The 22,451-nt window shown below is 37.4% G+C and overlaps 4 protein-coding genes across 11 annotated transcripts; 3 read left to right on the forward strand and 1 right to left on the reverse strand.

Moving 5' to 3' along the window:
- The first annotated feature begins 2,275 nt into the window (after nt 1-2,275).
- On the forward strand, nt 2,276-4,865 carry LOC148923818 (putative WRKY transcription factor 4). Its single transcript, XM_089060440.1, has 4 exons — nt 2,276-2,864; nt 3,375-3,979; nt 4,059-4,220; nt 4,330-4,865. Exons 1-4 carry the CDS (start codon nt 2,448-2,450, stop codon nt 4,601-4,603), a joined length of 1,458 nt encoding a protein of 485 aa, XP_088916566.1. The 5' UTR covers nt 2,276-2,447; the 3' UTR covers nt 4,604-4,865.
- Nucleotides 4,866-5,002: 137 nt separating this feature from the next.
- LOC148923819 (cyclin-dependent kinase C-2 C-like) lies at nt 5,003-7,932 on the forward strand. Its single transcript, XM_089060439.1, has 7 exons — nt 5,003-5,598; nt 5,710-6,312; nt 6,416-6,643; nt 6,712-6,809; nt 6,884-6,989; nt 7,125-7,483; nt 7,575-7,932. The coding sequence occupies exons 1-6, from the start codon at nt 5,221-5,223 to the stop codon at nt 7,470-7,472; spliced, it is 1,761 nt and encodes a 586-aa protein (XP_088916565.1). The 5' UTR covers nt 5,003-5,220; the 3' UTR covers nt 7,473-7,483; nt 7,575-7,932.
- A 365-nt stretch (nt 7,933-8,297) lies between these two features.
- On the reverse strand, nt 8,298-12,884 carry LOC148923820 (uncharacterized). 7 transcript variants are annotated; one of them, XM_089060187.1, is made up of 11 exons: nt 12,683-12,883; nt 11,764-11,897; nt 11,309-11,498; nt 10,805-10,888; nt 10,099-10,512; nt 9,869-10,001; nt 9,624-9,786; nt 9,354-9,482; nt 9,033-9,227; nt 8,824-8,946; nt 8,298-8,709 (listed from the first exon to the last, which is right to left on the reverse strand). In XM_089060187.1, exons 3-11 carry the CDS (start codon nt 11,472-11,474, stop codon nt 8,599-8,601), a joined length of 1,518 nt encoding a protein of 505 aa, XP_088916313.1. In that variant the 5' UTR covers nt 11,475-11,498; nt 11,764-11,897; nt 12,683-12,883; the 3' UTR covers nt 8,298-8,598. The 7 variants fall into 7 exon arrangements, with proteins under 7 accessions (XP_088916313.1, XP_088916316.1, XP_088916318.1 ...); XM_089060190.1 differs by having other exon boundaries at nt 12,665-12,883; XM_089060192.1 differs by lacking the exon at nt 12,683-12,883 and adding an exon at nt 12,540-12,560.
- A 4,636-nt stretch (nt 12,885-17,520) lies between these two features.
- On the forward strand, nt 17,521-22,368 carry LOC148923821 (SNF1-related protein kinase catalytic subunit alpha KIN10-like). 2 transcript variants are annotated; one of them, XM_089061772.1, is made up of 11 exons: nt 17,521-17,745; nt 18,404-18,593; nt 19,093-19,277; nt 19,362-19,544; nt 19,651-19,782; nt 20,165-20,350; nt 20,654-20,743; nt 21,062-21,145; nt 21,425-21,559; nt 21,655-21,876; nt 22,000-22,368. In XM_089061772.1, exons 2-11 carry the CDS (start codon nt 18,407-18,409, stop codon nt 22,111-22,113), a joined length of 1,518 nt encoding a protein of 505 aa, XP_088917898.1. In that variant the 5' UTR covers nt 17,521-17,745; nt 18,404-18,406; the 3' UTR covers nt 22,114-22,368. The 2 variants fall into 2 exon arrangements, with proteins under 2 accessions (XP_088917898.1, XP_088917899.1); XM_089061773.1 differs by lacking the exon at nt 17,521-17,745 and adding an exon at nt 17,804-17,950.
- The last annotated feature ends 83 nt before the right edge of the window (nt 22,369-22,451 follow it).

Below are 22,451 nucleotides of genomic sequence, written 5' to 3' on the forward strand. Positions count from 1 at the left end.
TGCGAGAGAGATTGATTATGAAAGAGAAGTAATCAGAGAATGATCAAAAGAAACTACTATGATACATACGGTGACTATAGTTAAAAGTGCGGATTGTCATGAACCGCCAGCCAGCCAGCCCCCCAACCGGTGCTGAGGTCCGAACTACCAGATTCCGAGGGTGTGTATGATGTGGGCGTTTATAATGTGTATAACTATTTTGGGAAAAGTGTGCATTTCTTTAAAATATGCATCATGTAGTAAAACTGACGGATTTTTTGGGTTGAATGATGGAGGAATTTAGAAATAATGTTAGGTTATTAATGCTAGAAAGCAGCTGTGTTTTTTTTTTTGTTGGTGTATGAATGAAAGTTTCTCAAAACTATTTAAAATAATAAAATAATGACATTTTAGATTAGATATTATGAGTTGAAATGAAGTGACATATTTTGGTAAACACACATACGCAGATTCTACACTCTACAGCGACTGAGTGCCAACCACGCTAATGATGCTTCCAATCAATTAATTACTTGTAAATGAAAATGGAGGAGTGATTAATATCTACTATAAAAATTAGTTTCTCATAATACTATTAGTACTCCATATATGACATTGACAAATTATTTTTCTGAGTGCGTGTAACGTAATTAGTTACACAATTGAACCTTGACCTTAAATTATGAATTAGTGAAAAATTGTCAAAGCCAAAAATTGGATGACAACAGTAGCAAATTAAAAGTAAAATACTACTAAAAGATTGATAAAAAACAAAAAACAGCTCAACACAACAAATGGCAATCACGCAAAGGTATTGATTAATATACTACTTATATTAGTTAGTTCGTGGTATTATTTTTGTAAATATTAGTATGTGTGAATAAATTTAAAATAAAAAAATTGGTAGGTTTAGTGCATGCACTTTTTATTATCGATGAAAATGAACAAGTTCAAGTTGGGTAGCTAGTTGCATTTGTACAGACTGCTTCTCCCATCATTAAATGAACGTACGTTGTCAAATTTTCAACTAAACATAACATCAATATTTATTGCAATTTAGGCACTAGTACTAGTAATTAATTGAATAATTACGTAAAACATTACTATTTCACTGCCATGACGTTGAGTTGAACATACAACACACGTCATTCAAGGGCATGACAGTCAATATTATTTTACCCTAAATTTCAGTACTTTAATTTAAATAAACGTAATAGATATTTTATGCTATGTAAACTCACCATTCTATTGAATTTTTTTTTGTAGAAACATGAGGGTGAATCTAGAAAATTATTGAAAATAAGAAACACAATCATTTGCTAGATGAGGATCATATAAGATGCATCCAAATTTTGTATAAATGTAGAACAGTTCTACATTATCTACCGATACACACATTTAAATCTCCTAAATCATAGTAATGAAGTACTAGTGTTCAACTAAAGCCATTCCCAAACCTCCTTTAAGAGAAGTAGTCGCGCCTCTTAAAATGATTTGCAACAAATCAAACTAGGCGATCGAACAACACCTAGAATTCTACCATTCGTTATAAGAGTCTCCAACATTTTTATTATGTTGATGACATGTGTTATAACACTTTTTAAATTCCTCGTGTCCCCTTTAAAAAATTAAAAGTCACATCTCTTCATCAAATGTTCCAATATTTCATTCCAAAAATTAAACTTCATTTTAGATCACTTCCCATCAACATTGTTAGAGCTAATATTATAAATTATCAAACCTGTTAGACTCAACGAATGACCAAAAGCTCTCTAGTTAGAACTTTGAAAAATTGTTACTTCAACTCTTATTTTAGAAAACTCTTATTTTAGAAAGAAAAAAAACTTCATTTTTATACACTAGTTCTTTCATCCACCATTAATTAGTTCATTTAACTCAATTCAAAATTTAAGAAATGTAATTAAAAATTAAACATAAGTTAAGTAAAATGAGATAAAATTAGTGTAAATTGAGGAATATTATCAAAAATAGTACTCGCAGAAGGAAGGAGTATTATTTGTCTTTCAATTTAGTAACTTTACATTTTCATTGACACATTATTTTAGCAAAACAAGCTTGTGTACACCAAAAATGCAATCCAAAATAATAAAAATGTGATGAAGTAAACGATAAATAGTCTCCAACAGTCCAGCTATTTGTTGCACGATGCAGATAAGACAGAAGAGAGAGAGAGAGAATGCAAGTTGCAGATACTTTAAAATCCCTTTCTAATAAACTACCACGTGGGCCCCTCTCTCTCTCCCAACTTGCTTGACTCTCTTCAAATCTCATCTAAATAGTCTCTGTAATGTGTATCTCTCTATATTTATATATTTGCAGTGGAGCTGGCAGCAATGGAGGAGTGAGTTCCAAGAACAACAACAAATTCGCAACCCACACCTCTTCCAATCCAATCCATTGCTCAATACTCAACATAACATTGAGAGGATAATAACAATAACAAATCAATGGGCGAGACAAGTGTCGCAGATGCAGCGGGCGCCGTGGCAGCAGCGAGGCCCAAGCCGGCTACCATCGCCGTGCCGCCACGTGGCTCCGTGGCGGAGTCTCTATTCACGAACGGCCTCAGCGGTATGGGCTTCAGCCCGGGCCCGATGTCGCTGGTCTCCAGCTTCTTCTCTGACCAGGGCCCCTTTTCCTTCTCCCAGCTCTTGGCCGGCGCCATTGCTTCGCCGATTGCGGCGCCGCCGCCCAAAGGCGACGATTCTTCTGAAAACGACGGCGCCGGGTTCAAGCGGAACAGGCCGATGACTCTGGTGGTGGCGCCGCAGCAGCTGGACAGCATGAGCCCGCTCTTCATGGTGCCGCCGGGGCTCACCCCCTCCGGCTTCCTCAACTCGCCGGCGTTCCTTTCCCCGCTTCAGGTAACCTTTCTAGATTTGATTTTTATTCAACGACGATTGGGATTTTGATGACATTTTTATCCAATTGAAATTAGGTTTAGAAAAATTTCCCAATTTCAAGGCCTTACCTTTACAATTGAGTGTCCCTAAATTTGAAATTGCTATTTGTAAGTGAGAATTATTGAGTTTGAAGTTGTTCAACAGAGAAGTGAATTGGTGCAATTTAGGGAAACAAAGTATTGAAATATTGGAGAATGATCAGATCTCATAATGCATTATCTTGCTTGATTGATCCAAGTAGTGCTAGAAAAGATAGCAAACTCTCATTGTGAGCATTAGTAGTTTGAGCTTTTGAAGGCTGGATTCTTCAATTGGTTGCTTTAATCTGAGCTACTTATCCTTAGATTGATAGAAAATGCAGTCATTTTGATCATCCGTATAAGCGGTTTTGTAAAGCGTGGTTCTTGACATCAAGAACTCGTATATGGTCTTGCAAAAGTGATCAATTCTTGCATCTTAATCTCTCTGCAGAGCCCTTTTGGAATGTCCCACCAACAAGCGCTGGCGCACGTGACAGCTCAGGCTGTGTTTTCTCAATCTCATATGCAGATGAACATGGAGCTTCAGCGCTCATCTGTGGCTCCCACCTCCGAAGCACCAATTAGCCATTCGTCCCCTGCACCGAGTGAGACCTTGACAGAACAGATCAGTCTACCGCAACGGGAGAACTCAAAACTTGAGCCTTCTGAAGTTTCTCAATCCGATAAAAAGGCTGCGTATGTCACCACAGGCGATAAGCCAGCAAGCGATGGCTATAACTGGAGGAAATACGGGCAGAAGTGTGTTAAGGCCAGTGAGTGCCCCCGGAGCTACTATAAATGTACATACGCGAATTGCCTTGTGAAGAAGAAAGTGGAACGGTCTTGTGATGGCCGTGTATCAGAGATTGTATATAAAGGAGAGCATAACCATGACCTGCCCCAATCTAATAAACGGAAAAAGGACAGTTCTGTGGCGTTGGATGGAGAGGCGAACTGCCTAGATGAGAACACACAGGAATCGCAGAATGATGAAACGGAAGGTTCTGTGATAGTAATAGATGACGAGAAGGATAGCGAGCCACTTGCTAAAAAGAGGTAAGAATTAGTTTCCTTCATTTGGTCATACTTTTTCCTCCATTTGTAACTCATGCACACTGACTTGTGCTTCGGGCAGGAGCTCGGATAACAGGCAGCAGTCAATGCCGGCTACATCACATCAAACTATTACTGAATCGAAGATTGTGGTGCAGACAAGAAGCGAAGTTGATCTTTTAGACGACGGATACAAATGGAGAAAATATGGGCAGAAAGTGGTCAAGGGAAATCCTCATCCAAGGTGCAACTCTTTTCATCAATCACTGGCCGGTCCGGGTCTCGTTTGTTTCTATCTTAGCAAAACATGTCCTAATAGCTACGACTAACATTGGCTCGTCCTTTTGCTGCAGGAGCTACTACAGGTGCACATACGCGGGATGCAATGTTCGTAAGCAGGTGGAGAGGTCTTCGGCCGACCCCAAAGCGGTCATCACCTCGTATGAAGGGAAGCACAGTCACGAAATCCCGGCTGGAAAATACATGAGCAGTAACCAAGGCTTGCCTGCTGCCAATGCGCAGCTGTCGAAGATGCAAAGGGTGATGGCTAAGGCGCCTTCGGAGATGGAGTTTGGTAGCGAAGCTCCGATCACTCTACATCTGAAAGAAGAAGAGGTCGCAGTTTGATCCCTCCGACTACCACGCGATGAACAGAATAAGAATCGCGGTGAACCGAATTCCACCTTGTGTGGGGGAGGAGTTCATGCTGTAAGTACTGTTTTGCTGCTAAAATGTGTTGACAATAGTGTTGTTTTGTTGAAGTTTGAATCATATGTATATTTATTTTTTGTGTTTTGAATGAGCGAATGCAAATACATGATAGTTATGTAAGTTTGTTGGATAATGGTGTTACACGATATAATGCAAGTTTATAATGTTTTTGATTAAATTGATTGAATCAAACTATAAGAAACAACAAAGTCAAATAATCTTAATTATAATTGAGTCGATATTGAAATTCACCATACCGAAAATAGTATCACGATGATTGGAGGGAGGAGGTGCAGATGTCCGTCTCCCCCTCCTCTCCTCCGCATTCCTCGCAGCAAAATGACAAGAAAATCTTCTAACCTGTCTCTCATTCTCTTCATTCTTCTTTCCATTTTAAACCCCGACGCGCTCTGATCAACTATAGGGGCGTGTTCGGAACTTCCCGCCCCTCCGGTATTCGGCCCATTTCCCTATCTGGGCTGGGTCAGCTTTTGCCGCCGCATCGCATTTGCATTTTTCCGGCGTCAGGAGCGATGGGGTGTGTCAGCTCCAAGAAAATCAGGTGCGATTCGCCTACCTATGACGAAGTCTACTCCACCTCCTGCATCGGCATCGGCAGCCGCAAGCGGTCCCACCGCCACCCTCTCCTAACGGAGGAGATCCTGGTGGTGAAGACAGAGGCGGAGACGGAGGCGGAAGGCGGCAGGGAATCGGAGGCGGAGAGCAAGAGACGCAATCACAAAGACTCCTCGAGGGAGTCGCAGAGAGAGAAGAAGCATGCTTACTACGGGAGGCAGTCGGAAAGCGAGCTCATCGCCGCTGGCTGGCCGTCCTGGCTCACTGCCGTCGCAGCGGAGGCCATCGATGGTTGGGTCCCTTTGAGAGCAGATGCGTACGAGAGATTGGATAAGGTTTGAAATCGAAATATTAAATCACGCTCGTATACCAAACAACATCATATTATTACAATTAAATTTTATTTTTCTTATTTTAATGAAACAACGTCGTTGTGAGACATGTAGATCGGGCAAGGGACGTACAGCAATGTTTACCGCGCTCGTGATCTGAAAACGAACAAGATCGTGGCGGTGAAGAAGGTTCGTTTCGACAATTTCCAAGCGGAAAGCGTGAGGTTCATGTCGCGGGAGATCATGATCTTGCGAATGATGGATCATCCGAACGTGATGAAGTTGGAGGGGATTATTACATCAAAACTATCTTGCACAATTTACCTAGTATTCGAGTACATGGAGCATGATCTCGCAGGGCTGCTGTCGTGTCCTGAGATCACGTTCACCGAGTCGCAGATCAAATGCTACATGAAGCAGTTGTTGAGCGGGCTCGAACACTGCCATTCGCGCGGGATCATGCATCGGGACATCAAGTCCTCGAACATATTGGTGAACAACCAAGGCGTGTTGAAGATTGCCGACTTTGGTTTGGCTTATTTCACCAGACCTAGGAACCGGGAGCCGCTCACGAGCCGCGTCGTGACTCTCTGGTACCGCCCACCCGAGCTCCTCCTCGGCTCCACCAACTACGGAGGCGAGGTCGATCTTTGGAGTGCCGGCTGTGTCTTTGCTGAGCTTTTCATGGGAAGGCCTATACTCAAGGGCAGAACCGAGGTTGGTTCGTTATTACTACTTCATCCGTCTCATTTCGATGTTTCGTTCGAAACGATACATTTCATTTCTAAAAATAAAAACATCAAAATTCCATGATTATTAGGTGGAGCAATTGCACAAGATCTTCAGGCTATGCGGGACGCCAGCGAACGAGTACTGGAGGGCGTCGCGTCTGCCTCTAGCGAGCATGTTCAAGCCGCAGCAGCCATACGATAGCACGCTGAGGGAGAGGTGCGCCGAGCTGCCTGAAACCGCGGTCGATCTCATTGAGTCGCTGCTGGCCATACAGCCTGCCAAGCGCGGGACCGCTGCCTCTGCTCTCCAATCCGAGGTTCGTATCAATCTTCACCGCTCAATCTTTGTCGTCTCGGGTTAATATTTTTGTGTGCGTGTGCGCAGTATTTCAACACGAGGCCGTACGCGTGCGACCCCTCCAGCATGCCGAAATTCCCCCCTAACAAAGAGATGGATGCCAAAGCCAGAGAAGATGAGAGAAGGTCTGCATCTACCTGTGTTTTTTCCTTTCATAATCAAATTCATTATTTACCAATAATGGTGGGTTTTTTTTCAGGATGAAGGGACTCTCAGCAAGGCAAGAAGCAGCTGCAGTTTCGAGAAACCCGAGGAGAATGCGCAAGACTCTGCACGAAACGAGTGACTTCTGCAAACTGGTTGAGGTACCCCGTCCTTGTTGGTTACGGCTGGTTTTTTTGTTAGGGCACTTTTCCGAGTTTTTAGGCGGCTCAATGAAAGCACTAATGTTACATGTTAAACAAGAAAACGCTAATAAAACGAACTTATTTATGGTGCAGGAGGAGATCGAGGAGGAGAATGCCGGGGCAGTGCAAAAGAGCAACACAGTTAGCAGCAAGAAGGCGGCGAGGAGCGGGATGATGGCGCCACGTGCAGCATCAAAGCAGTCCCTGGACACGAAATCAGACATCTCGGCCGCCTCCAACTCGACACAGGACTCAATCACCAGCACCAAGTCCGTCCCGGTGCAGAGGCACAAGCAGCTCCCCGTGTTCACGAGGCTCAGCAACAACAACTCCACCTCTAAGTCGCTGAAATCCGTGAGCTCTAACCCCATCCTACACCAGGAGTATGCGTCGTTCGACCAATCCGCCACGCGCACTGACAGCCTCGTCCGGATCCGCTGAAACTCTCCGAGGTAGACTACACAAAATCACATTCTTTGATGCTTCAAACCACTCAATTTAGATCATCACTGAATATTTCAACCAACCATTAACCATTTGCAGATTAACTGAAACACTACAAGATTCTTTAGAGAGTATTTTTTGCTGAATAATTCAGAAGAATGCAGCAGAGATCTTATAACATCAAGCATTGTTTGTGAGGAAGGATTTGTCTGTATTTATTTTTCCTTTTTTGTTAACTTCCAACTATGTATTGAGAAAACAGTACAGATGATTTGTTTATATTGTTGTAATCACATAACATCAATTGTAGTATAGATAAGTCATTCTTTTTTTTTTCAAGAGGGTAAATAATGGTTAGTGTCTCAGAAATGTTTGGGTACGACATATATTTGTGAATGTACAAATTGTATATATGTCCAACATTATTTATCAAGATTATATGTATCGCTATTTTTGTTTACATAATTTAGTTATTTTGGCAGGCCATTATTTCTAAATGCTAAAAATATTTTAGATATTAACTAATCCCATTTTTTTAATGTTCATATCTATTGAATAAATAAACAGAAAATAATACTACTACATTACTATAATGGTCGAATTCTACATATACTATTGGTTTTATACTTTTATTCTCTCATTAGCATCCCTCATCTTTTAAAGTATTTTCTTTACTTCGTAGGAGTATAATTTATAACTGTGTATATTTACTCTATGTCCTGATTAAATTGACATGTGAATAATAAAAATGTGAATTTATTAAAATTAAAAGGCGCAAAGGGGATATATTCAGCATCTATAATCAACGGAGTTACTAATAGATTGACAGAAAAATAAAAGGGCTTCATTCAAAGGGGGCTTCGGAGAAAAATACCATCCAATATCGTTGTGACATAGAACAAGAAGAAACAATAAATAAAATAAAAAATTTACATACCATAGCACAATAGTCTATGGATTCATACAACATGTTACACTGATGAGAGAGGGGGCTGGGCCATTTCTAGACATTATTGTATCAGACCATTAAAAATCAATGTTCTAGTCATGAATTAGTGATAGTTCAACTGCCTTGAGCTTCACAAAGGCTGATGGTGTTGGTGGTGGCGACTCGTCGGGGACATCACTCTTCGAGCTTGACGATCGTAGGTATCTGTCCATGGTTGACAAAATCAATCTTGTTCAACCTCACACAACACAGGACCTTCTCGGGTAGCTCTTCCGGTTTCTGTGCCTGTTTCATTAGAGACGACATCATTAAAGTCAAGACTAGAGAGAATCTTCGCGAGTATTGATAGTTGCATGCATCAAGAAAGAGCCAATGCTCATAAATTTTTTTTTTAGTTACCTGAATTGTTAAACCGAGATCCAATTTTCCGGTAGCTAGCCGCTCTCGGAATGCTTCGAGTCCCTTTCTTGCAATGTAACTGAACCGATGAATGTTGAGGTCAATTTCAAAGTAATTCGATCCCTGTATAAAAGAGAATGCTCACAATAAGAATCAACATCATGTTATGAAGAAAAGCAATGTATTCTTTCATATTTTACAAGTCCCACCTGATAAAACTCGTGCTGGGGGCGGGAGAGAACTGGCTTTTCATTGTAAGCGTTGAGGAGTTTTTTCTCGGTGGAACTCCCGACGAGATCTTCTGGATTAACCACCCCAACCATAATTTTTAGCCTTTCTCGGAAAGGAACAGTTGAGTCTTTAGCAAATCCTCTAATCTTTTCTGTATCATCGGCGACCAATCTCTGCAGCATAAACATTTCTATATGAACAAAACTATCGTGTGCTAACTCGAAAACAGCACACATAATCATCGCTGCAAGATATCCATTGTTTCCTCTTAACATTTTCGAAGGTATTTGAATTGTTACCTTTATACAGTCTTGAAACTGAGGAGATACTTCTTTCTCGAAACCCTCAGAAAGCTTGAAATACATTACGAGGCTCAAGCCCTCCCCATCACCATCACCGAGAAACATAGGCGCGGGATAAGTGGGCAGCTACCACAAGATAAACAAAGGAGACGAGCCATTATCAGATGAAGACATAGTTATTACTTATTAGATAAGATGTGGGGTTGAGGGAAGGCAGCCAACCCCTTCCAGCATGATTTAAGATAGTGCGATAAATCAAAGAATTACCTGAATGTTAACAATTAGCAAGGCCGGGATTTCCCCATCAGCTTTTAGGGAAGGCAGCTCGAGCTGTTGGGCAATGTGACTGATCTTTCTTGGAGATGCAAATAAATCAACGCCGATTGGAGTGTAAGGAGAAACATTTGGTGCTGGGGCTTTCTTCTTATCTCTGTGGTTATAAGTTGTAAGATAATAAGGAATGCTAAGCCCTTTATTTAGAGAAATACTACTACATAATTTTTTTGACATACTTGAAGTAATTTTCTCCACGTAGCTTAAAGGTCGAGGGGGCAATCTTGGACCAAGTTCCAGAAGTTGATTTCTCATCGGAACAACACGGAATCATTAATCCAGCTCTGGGACGATAAAGAAACTTCGATGAACCTGAATTCATCTATGTTATTTCAAAATCTGGGACAGGATATACTCTATAACGCAATTTAATGGTATAGACGAGGCACAATGCCGATAATATACTCACAGATTTCATCCATTTCTTCCCCGTCTACAGATTTTCTCTTGAAAGAAAGTCGAATAACAGCTGATTTCTTCCTGTGAGAATGAGGTCCTGGATTCAACGAGCTGCTGATCTTATCGTTAAAACTCACTGAAGGAACTAGGCGGGGTAAAACAGACTTCAATAATTTCTCAGGAATTATATCATCGTGATCATTTTTTTCATCTTTCACTCCTTTAAAACTCACGTAGGATCGATCCATGTTCTTTTTCCTCTTGCTAGTAGACTCATCACTCTTTGCTGGGGCAAGAAGCTCTTTACTTTGGGTGATTACTAACGAAGAGCCGTTTGGCTCCTTGCCTCCATCTTTAGTCACGGACGACTCATGGTTAGACGAAGTATCATGCTGCAACTCTTGTCCATTCCTAGGATAGATATCTACAAGATGAGAACTAGAAGAAGTCAAAATAAGTTGCAACTCATTTCAGAGTTTGATAAAAAAGAATAATATGTTTAACACAGCATCGAGATAGATTCAAATCATCAAATGCAGCCACCTAAGTTCCCATGGTTCAGTAAAGTTGTACTATGTGACTATGTGTATTGTGACTTCATTTGCTAATGAATCAAATATAACGTTAAATAAATTAACCACTGGAATATCTAAAAAGTTCAGCAAATTAGTTTATTTCCAGAAAAAAAAAGTATTACAGAAATTGATGTTCTTTACCTCCATGGTCACTGTCGACGTCATCATCCGAGTCAGAATCCAGAATGCTGAGAGTGTCGAACCATGCTTCTTCTCCGCAAATCCCTGCGAGCACAGCATAACAAAAGGTTTATCAGCCGGTTAGTGAAAGAAATTTTATTAGCAACACCTAACAAACAGACTCATTTAACAATAGAAGAAAGGCAAAGAGCACAATCCATAAGAATTTAACAAAGTGCTGAAGTTCAACCCTCCTTAATATACAATGTGTGCATTTGTGTGTTTCTGGGTCACGTAGTAACAGAACTTCTGGCTCTTAACGAATGATTTCTAATTCGCATAGCCTACGAGTTACGGTTAATGGTGCTCTGCCCTTTTCATGAAAAGTCAAGAGTTTCAAGCTAGATAATATAGACAATTAGCATCAATTTGACTATGAGGACACTGCAACTGAATGAGATGGACTGTAGAATTAGAGAGTAGAGACCTCGGATTTTCTCCAGGTGGTAGTCGTTTGAAACTCACCTACTGAAAAATCTGAAACTCGAGCTCCGCAGTCGCTGTTTCTTTTTCTGCTTCCATCTGTAATAGAAGCTGAACGATGCTTCCTACCACGGCACTTTCTCCTCAGCTTAACGGTTTTCAAATGTTTACGTGAGGTAGCTGCTGAGGTCGATACACAAGCGCCCATTATGATCACTCAGTCTCTAAATTTCTGCAACAACGTATATAACATGTAAGGAACTTGATATTACAGAGTACAAAGGTCAGCAAATTTATAAACGGTTTTAGCAGTTCACTGCTAACAATTCATACACAATAAGCACATTCAGACCATCAATACTAAAAAAGAGGAACGAAACAAAATGAGGTCCATCAAAGGTGAGACCATTCCAACTGATCATCCTCATCTATTCAGCTTTATCTCTAGAAAATTAATTGTATTTTCAGTGTTTTGGATCATAAAGGGCATAGCTTACCATAATATTTCTAAGAATGCTCCTGCTATGCAACTAGCAACGCTCGTTTCCTACTGGTCCGATAAGCAAGAATCTTGCTAAAATCTTTTTTAACTCAAAGATTCAGAAATGAATTTTCCACCTCTTCTTAGGACCTACCAAGACATCAAAGAGTGTTATGTCAATAATCAGCAAGAGGGGTGAAAATTAACAACTTCACATCTCCTTTTTCTCAATTCTGAACCACTAAAAGCAAACTGGTCGGAAGTTTTTGAATTTTTTTTAAAGGGGGGGAAAATAAAAGTGAAGCAGCTCCATGTGATCACATAAAACAAAACCAAGAAAAGCAAAAGTGACACAACATATGCAGGGATCATGACCTAAACAACCTTTTCCAAATGACCTTTATCTTTCAGTGTGTTGTGAAAGTGGTAATTAAAGATTTTGGGAAAGAATGAGGAGAAAAAGACCTTGGCAAATGTACCATTCCACAGAAATCAAGAGAGAGGTTCTGAATTTGTGATGGTGAGGCTTAGGGTTGTATGGAAATGCCAATAGACAGAGAGACAAGAGAGCTAGTTGTCATTATCAACAGCATAAATAAATAAGCCCCACATAAATTTGGCACACCAATGAACTTAAATGAGATGCCAAAATCCACATTCCATAAATCAGATAAAATCACACCAAAGCAAAAGCATAATTCCAATCCAAAAAAGCTGTAATATCGTAACTGATGACGCATAATTCTCCCCACCCAAATCAATTAATTTAACAATAATCAAGAAAGACCAAACCTTTGCCATTAAAAAAAGAAGAGGGGAGTTCTCGGAAAATGCAGCAAATAATATCAATTGAAAAAAGGAAACAAAAACCCCAATCTCTCAACAGAAAACACCAATGATAAAGAACAAGCACGCACGTGCGAATTTTTTCATACATGGGAGAAAAACGCTTCGTCTTCTCAGCGGGGAGATGTGGGCCCGAAGGTGTCGGATGCGAATTTCGTACCAGTCCCGATTGATGCAGCCTTTACCCAACACCGATCCTTGTTTATGATTTGCTTTTCCTGTTAGTATTTGGCATGGATTTTTCAATTTGGTTGCAGAATATACAGAGGAGAGAGACGATCATGTATATCTACGTGGATTTTTAATTGTTGTTTTGCCACTTTTTCCTCTCTGTTAGTACAATAAATTTATTGTATTAATACCATAAATAAAGATAATAAACCCATAATAAATACTTGGAACACAATTCTCGGCCTTAATTGAAAATTTTGGCGTCAAAATTCGAAACGTATTCAGATTTTAAGGATGAAAGCCCCCGCCAAAAAACAAACTTATTATTCTTAAATATTTTATAATTTTTGTATATTAAAATATACTACTATTGTATAAAAATTATTCTTTTAACATTTTAAATATACAATACGATAGATTTATAATTCTACATTTAAAAATTATTGCTTGCAAATTACATCTACTAAGGATAAAATTTAAATAAGTTTATTTTAATTTATATAGTGCCGTAGTAAGTAACTTTTCAGATCACGTTTATAAATATCGCAAATATAACATGTAATTTTGATTTTTGCTTAATTACGTAGTACTTAATAGCTAAAGTGAATGAATGCCTAACTCAGACTACGGTGTACAACTGTACATATTAGTTTTTCATTTAGTAATAAATGAACAACTATACGTATACTATTGGAGTATTATATTGCTAACTCATAACTTAATTGCTAACTATAATTAAATAATAGCTACTCTATTAGATATTCAAATTAAGGGCTTAGATCATTAATCCCTAAATGTCAATACAATCAACGGAAAACGTCAATAAGACCATAGGATTAATTTCAAAAAATATTAATAGGGGTATTAATGTCAATTAACTATAAAATTAGTTATAACTAACTTTTAAAAGAAATCCCAAAACTTTAAATTCATGTAACATATAGTATCAAATTAAAGATAATTTTGTAAGGATTCCAACGATATACTACATGCATATGTTCCGACGTCAAAATTTGAAAAAAAAATGAATTTTTTTTAATTTTATTGTACAACACAAATGTCAATATACTATATAAAATATGTCAATATAAGCAATGAGTTAACATTCTTAAAAGCATTATATTGACATTCTCAAAGCATTGAATTGATATTTTTGGAACACTATATTGACATTTTCATCCAAAATCCTAATTTGATTTTTTTTTTATCTTTTTCGATTTAATTAATGAAAACGAAAATTACACGTGACAAATTGTAGACCACGCGTTTTCTAAAATCCTATGACCTTAAATTAGTTGTGGTTAGCAATTAAATAATGAGTTAGCAATTGATCACTCCCCATACTATACATGTATAAATAAAAACTACATGTATACTAATATACCTCACTACTTGAAAAAAAAATTATGAGGTTATATTTCATGGAGTACTAGTTTACGAACAAATCTTTTAAATACTCTATACTTTATGTAAATAACTAATTATCTGCTCCTACAAATCTCACTTAATCATGTAAAAATCTAATATGAGATTTGGTAACGTCAGCATTTTGATTTCATATCAAACTTGTTCCGAGTGTGAACTACTTTGAAAATATATAATTTTGAGATTTAAATCGAGCCAAAATAAATTAACTACGTCCGAAATTAGTTTCTTTTATAAGCCAGAACTCCAAAATTAAAAAAAAATCCAAAATACTTTTTTAATTATTACACTTAGAATGTTTAAACAATTGTATAAATGAAATTCTAAATATTAAATATAATCAGATTTTTTTGGGCTTTTCTCGGTTTTTAAAAAATAATTAAAATGAATGGAAAAAAAATCCAATTTTTGAAAAAAAAGAGGTCCACTTCGATACTGAATAATTTGATTTGGGTATTCGAATATGGAGTATTACCAATATTTTGCACGCACTTAGGGTTTGGAATACCTGCATGGAATAATAAATTAAATATAGCTAGTTGCAAATCTAGGTTTTATCATGTGATCATAATTTGTACTCCACTATCTTATTTTATCTACTACTATAATTTTTAAGAAGCTAAGTAGAATCTCAACTATAAATTGGATTAATAATATTTTATAAAGTATTCGAAATCCAAAGGCATGGAATATTTTGGAATTGTTAGTGGAGGAAAAACAGATCATGTGATAAAATAGAAGCAACAATCTCGAGAGTCACATTAATGTCATATGTCACACTTATACAACAAATACAATAACTATTCCATGTGACATAGTTGCTTCAATTATTAGAATTCTCAAATTCCACGCATAATCGAGTTTATTTTAGCATCATTTCAGTACATTATAGTAATACTTTATAACCTAAAGTTCGTGGTTTTTTTTATGTCAACGTATCACATGATTTGAGACTTTGTTAAATTATTATTTTTATTTATATATGGACAAATAGGCATATAATCACTGGGTTTTAATGGGGATGTTTTTCCAGATCAAGTTGATTCCAGCTAATTCATAATGCCAAACAATTAGATTTTCTATGATCACAGATATTTATCATCTTTTTTTGTTTCTCTTTTTATGGTAATTAACATTTTTTCGGTTAATCAATTTGGAATCTAGCTAGTACTGCTAATTACAAGCATAAATGACTTTCCTTTATGTTTTGTGGTACGAAAAAAAAGAGATACTATTTCTTAATTTCGTATAAAATATTAGAAGTGGATCCACTCTTGAACCTACGCAAAGTATAAATGACTTTCCTTTTATTAAAAGAAGAAAAGAAAATCAAGATTGGAAAAATGGTTTATCGTTTACCATATCGTGGAAATTACTTCATTTGCCTTTTGACAATTAATAGAGTTCAATTTTTTTTATTAAAAGAACATAAAAAAAACCTTCTAGTGGTCAATTATAGACTCGATATTTTTACTCATTTCCCCGTTTACACTTCCAAAAAATTGAGTGAGTGTGAGTGTGTGGCACATCGAACACATCAAATCTAGCCCATATTAATTTGATGCTAATTTAAAGGCTTAGGTGCATTGAATCCAAACAATAATGTGCAATCAACCCTAATTTTCAGCAATATTGAAAACTACGCCTATCATTAAATATTTAAGTACTTCGTATAAAATACTACTCCCCATTCCCAAGATATTAGACTCTTATTATTTTTTGGAGTGTCCTAACATATTTGAGTCATTTCTATTTTTGATAAAAATTTACTTTACTACCAACTCCATTTACACCACTTAACAACATCTCCTAAATTCTTGTGTCCAAAAGAAATGACTCTAATATCTTGGGACGGAGGGAGTACTATTACACATGAGACCACTAAAAAATTTAAAATAGTCAAAATCAGAACAGGCCCAACCCGGCCTACTTAGTTATTTGTCCTGACCGGACCTAGCCTAAACTGCGGCGGGTCTACTCGAGCTGGCCCAGCCCAGTCGACAACACTATAAAGCTTACATATTCAATCATTTTATTACTGTATTATTATAATCTCAACAAATATAACTCCACTATTTGTATGTTTTATTATACTAAATAATACGAATAGTACTAACTTTTAGTAACAATACTTGTTATTTACTGTTCACCCCTTGTTAGCTCAGTTATTTTTCTTTTATTACAGAAAAAATACTTTGCAACTAGATTTAACTTAGTGTGGATATTATAGTAAATTACTTAGTATATTTATATTGTGCATATATTATATATCTGCGTTTTTAAATATTAAACCGCATGATTCTCAATGGTCGGTCATCTGTAAATTGTATTTTAACAATAATATCCTTTTAATATTAATTATATGAACAATAAAAGGCTCTCTTGAACTTTGAATCATGACCGCTCATTTAAAGGTTTACTACATTAAATACAAAAATTATTTAGTTATGTCTGCGGAATAAATATTCTATTAAATAATAATTATAATACTGTATAATATATTCAACGTTTAAAGTACGTAATAGAAAAGGCCCTCTAATTGTTGAGACTATCGCACGTGAATACATTTAATCTGATTTATGAAATTTGGAAAATGATTTGAACTACGTACGCATGATTATAAATTAGTACTTATCACATTTTGATTTAATGAAAAATGGTGTAGACCCCAATATCTATCTTTACATAAAATATAAGATGAAGTGTGCTGTATGTAATATGATATCGTCCTAGTACATATAAAAATGTATGAACAAATCCCAAAACAATTAAAGATTTGCTTGACATAAACACCAAAGTTCAAGCCCTAATTAGGGAGTAATACTAATAATAAATGTTGTGTTACATATTGATTCCACATGAATAATGCTACTAGTGTTATTATTTGAAAATGTTGGAGGAGAAATATCTCATTTTCACTTCATTAAAAAAGAAAACAAATCTTGACATTTACTACTTATCAAAATCAAATACATAATACAGAGAGAAACCCTCCTATATATACTAACCAAATCTCGAGTGTTTTGAGTGAAAAAGAGTATAATTTCTTAATTTTGTAAAAAATGTTACTTTCCTATTCTGATTTGTGCTAATGATAATAGAAAATGAAATAATGCTTGAAATAGACATAGCGTGAAAATAACACCAAAGAAAGCTTGTCACACGCGGGCCCCACGCTTTCCTCTCAATAATTGGATCTTTCTTCCCCACCCAACTAAACTTCCATTTGTGTAACTGTATTTTCAATCAAATCCCTAATTAATCAACTCTAATTAACGCCTTAATTCTTCAAAATCAAAATTAAATACTGATAAAAAAAAGAAAGCAAACTTAGCTTTCAGCATCGCCATCGCCATCGCCATCACCATCATCATCATCTCCTCAACCTGCATTGGAGGAGGCCATTGCCCCCACCCCGCACACACTTCGTTCGTACTGAATCAAATCCCCTCACGATTTCCATTTTATTCTCTCTCTTTTCCCATCCTCGCCCAATTTTGTTGGGATAATACATTCGTAGCTTCAATTCAAGGCCTTGTTGCGGGGCAGTTTCTGTGTAAGTTTGATTTCTGAGTTTGTTGGGGGGATTTATTGATTTGGAATTTGACTATGCGGCGGTGAATTTGGAGAAGCTGGTTTTCTCTTTTCCCGCGGGCTCTGCAGATCTGTGTTGGAGAGAGGCATTGCGAGTTTATGAATTGTTTGCATTTGTGAATTTTGAAGGGTTTTGTGTGGTTGTTGGTAAAGGTTTGAGCTTTAGGGTACGGTGTAACTGGGCGTCGTGATTTTGTTTTAGTTGGTTGTAATTGTATGGATTTTTGGGAGATTTCGATTTGTTGATTGCCTTTGTGTTTTTGAATTTGCATGTCATTGTTTAATTTACATTTACAATTTTATTTTCATTATAACAAATTGTGTGTTTTGATCGCTTCCTGATGGGTGTTTCATTATAGTAACTTGTTTCAAAAGAGGAAATGAGGTAGAAAGGAAAATCTGGACAAATTTACTTAGCATGCTGAAGGAGTAACTTATGCTGGTTTTTTGCTATTGAATGTTTTTGTCCTTTTAGTTATAATCTGTTGATTTTCGACCAATCTAGTAAATTCATGTCTCTATAATTCAATTCTGTGGTAATTACTTTCAATCTTAACATAGTTGTTGCCTTCCTGAAGTGTGGTTTATGAAGGTCAAATCTGACATTATGTCTTTTTCAGATTATGGATGGATTAAACCAAGATGGCAACAGTGTTGATTCGTTCTTACGGAACTACAAACTTGGGAAGACTCTTGGGATTGGTTCATTTGGCAAAGTTAAAATTGCTGAACATGCACTCACAGGGCACAAAGTTGCTGTCAAGATTCTAAATCGTAAGAAGATAAAGAATATGGATATGGAAGAAAAAGGTTAGTGCAAACCATATTCACTATATGTTAATAATATGTCTTCTCCAATTGATGTGTTCGCCATCTATATGACCATGGCATGTGGCTCCTTTGTTGTACTGCTGTTCCTCCCCTTCCCCCTCCATGTTCATTTTCCAATTTCCTTGTTTGAGGAACTACGGTTATGTAATTAATCATGCTTTCAATATAGGGGTAATTGCACCGAATACACGAAATTTCACAATAATCTGGTTTTACATGAGCATCATATCAGGCATGTAAGGTCCACTGTCCATGCAACTTTTCTTGGAGTAAATACTAGGAGTAATTATTAATGTACGAGTAGTGCACAAATTTTACTTTAATATACTCCAGTGGTGTCTAGCTGTGTTTGAGGTATTTTATTCCCATGCTTGGTATTTATGTTGATGTTATTCTTTACAATGCTCTCTTTAGCAATTCAACTGTTAGTTAAATCAAGCACACACCAGTTTTTATAACAGTTGGTTGCCTCTTGCAGTCCGAAGAGAAATCAAAATTTTGAGATTGTTTATGCATCCCCACATCATACGTCTCTATGAGGTCGTAGAGACAAATTCGGACATATATGTTGTGATGGAATATGTGAAGTCTGGTGAATTGTTTGATTATATTGTGGAGAAAGGCAGGTTACATGAAGAGGAGGCACGCATGTTCTTTCAACAGGTTAGATTTTTCCTTTTAGACTTATCAAGATATTTTTCATCTACGATGAGTGTAGCAATGTCTTTGTGGTGCTGATGATTGCAGATAATATCTGGAGTGGAATACTGCCATAGGAACATGGTGGTTCATCGAGATCTGAAGCCAGAAAACTTGCTTTTGGATTCTAAGCACAACGTAAAGATTGCTGATTTTGGTTTGAGTAACATTATGCGTGACGGTCATTTTCTGAAGACTAGTTGCGGAAGCCCTAACTACGCTGCACCAGAGGTACTCTAAAATACCCATGAGGCAAAGATGTAGCTAGAATTTAGACAGAGATTTTGAGCGTTTCAGAAATGTGCAATTCAAAGTATGATGTGTGTTTCTATCATAGGTTATATCGGGTAAACTATATGCGGGGCCTGAGGTGGATGTATGGAGCTGTGGTGTAATTCTTTATGCACTTCTCTGTGGCACCCTCCCATTCGATGACGAGAATATTCCAAACCTGTTTAAAAAAATAAAGGTGCATCCACATAAGCTCATGTTATTATGTTTGTTCTTTCCTCTTCATATATTTTATGCCTGGAAGTTTAGTTATAAATAGCAACCACTGCATCGCTTAAGACAATGTTCATCATTACATTTTTGAGCTCATAAGGGGTGCAGTTCAGAGCTGACTTCTGACTTCTGAGCTTCCTCTTGACCATATATCATTGTTGTTTTGAAGCTTTAAATGTTCCACAAAATTGCTAGCTGGCCTACTCTCATTAATTCATAAGTATTCCATGGAACCTAGATTGAATCCTATTCATAGCATTCGGTGTAAAACTGTAAATGAAAGGAAGACTTTCACATATCGTGGTGCTCTTAATGCTAAATTGCTAATCTGTTCATTTTTTCTCTAGGGTGGAATATACACTCTTCCAAGCCATTTATCTGCTTGTGCAAGAGATTTGATTCCCAGGATGCTTATAGTTGATCCCATGAAACGAATAAGTATTCCAGAGATCCGTGCCCATCCTTGGTTCCAAGCTCATCTCCCGCGTTATCTGGCTGTGCCACCACCAGATACAACCCAACAAGCTAAAAAGGTAACTGGCCGATTCTGTGAAAACTGAGAAATTTCTACAAGATTCTCAATGACTGACCAATGACCAAGAAATGAGAGTAAAATTATGAGCATCTTTCCATTTCTTTGTATCTCTATACAATGTTTTTCTGGCATTAGTGTTGTTCCTGCACCACCTTCCTCTCCTTATTTTACCATCCAGATGATTTGACCTTCATAATGTTCTCCTTACTCATCGTACTTTTGCTCATCACATGACCTGAAATTTTAATGCCCAGAATCATTTATATGGTTGTTTATAGTGAAGAAATTTCATAATGTGCAGATTGATGAAGATATTCTCCAAGAAGTGATTAAGATGGGATTTGACAGGACTGCACTTGTTGATTCCATTCGAAACAGGGTCCAAAACGAGGTAAATTTTGTTACTCTAACATGGTAACATTGTTATGGGTTAATCGCATCTAACAACCTCACATTGACACGTTTTCTGGATTACAGCACAGACCTTAAAAATTATATACAACAACACAACCTTAGCAACTTTTGCAATTATAAAATCTATCCTAATATCATCATGATCGCGGCACATTTTCTTGGTTGTTAACGCAATTGCACAAGGAACAATGTTTTTATATTTATCATGACTTTTGAATCGTTGCACATGTGAAAGGAATGTTATCTGTATTGTTATTGAAGTTGTGTTCATTCTCAACGCTCAACCGTTTTTCAGGGTACTGTTTCATACTATCTGCTCTTAGACAATCGATTTCGCGTTGCCAATGGCTACCTTGGAGCTGAGTTCCAAGAGACGGCGGTACGCTTTTCTGTCAATAGATTAGATGTACTATTTAAAATGTTTTAAGGGAACTAGAGCTTTTACATACTATTTACTCTGCACGACCAAATGTTGATAAAAGAACACCGTGCTACCTATTGCAAGTTGTCAATCACCATTTACCACTATTACATGTTCTGTTAATTATTGTTACTGCTGATTTCCTTTTACTGAACTTCACGTATTTATCTCTTTTCATGCCCACGCATGAGTTTCTGCTGACCTTACATGCTTACATGAATTTCTGTATACCCATAGGAATTTGGGTACAACCGCAATCCAAGTGAGCCTCTAGCATCTCCTGTTGGGGAACGGCTTCCTGGAGTTATCGATCACCAGCAATTTGGAGCAAGGCAACTTCCAGCTGACAAGAAATGGGCACTCGGACTCCAGGTTGCTTTCCTGCTTTATCCCCTGCCTTTCTATAGAGAAATACTAACTTATTGAGGATTAATACTAAAAACTTACTCATTTGATTTCTGTGACAGTCTCGAGCCCATCCCCGTGAGATCATGATGGAAGTTCTCAAAGCGCTACAAGAACTGAAAGTTTACTGGAAAAAGATTGGACATTATAACATGAAATGCAGATGGGCTCCCGGTGCTCCTAACAGTTCCATGCACGGCACCAATTTTTTTGGAGATGAATCTGCCATTACTGAGAACGAAGGAAGTATTGGAACCCCAAATGTTGTCAAGTTTGAAGTGCAGGTACATTTTTCGATAGAGCAATGAATCGATGTTCATTCCCACGTAGCTGAAAACTGGTGCTTGTCGCTATAACTGTGATCATTGCATATGACTACTGTTGATTGACATGTTTCATTATTTCAGCTCTACAAAACTCGCGAAGACAAGTATCTGCTCGACCTGCAGAGAGTTCAGGGGCCGCAGTTGCTCTTCCTTGATCTTTGCGCAGCTTTTCTCGCCCAGCTTCGTGTACTTTGAAATCCACAAACTCCTTTTGATCAGTGTGGGGAGTTAGAACTTGATGTTGTACATAATTCTTGCAAGCTCCTTAAGATGAATGTCGCGCCATGTCGCCATTCGGAGTTGGCTTCTGCTACGAGTTCTCTCTTCCCATTCACTAACTGTAACTTTTTTCATGAATTTGATCCTTCAATTCTACAAGTAGTTGATATGAGCCCCCCCTTCTGATGCTCTAGTGTAATTTTTTAATTATTAATCTTATTTTTCATATCATATTATCTTACTCAACTAGTACAAATATAAAAAAAATTGAAGTGCAATTAGAGCTATTTCAAGCTCGAATATAACCAACACTA

This window comes from Salvia hispanica, chromosome 6 (genome assembly GCF_029641045.1).
Source record: "Salvia hispanica isolate PSC_SH4W2 chromosome 6, Shi_PSC_v1, whole genome shotgun sequence".
NCBI lineage: Eukaryota > Viridiplantae > Streptophyta > Magnoliopsida > Lamiales > Lamiaceae > Salvia > Salvia hispanica.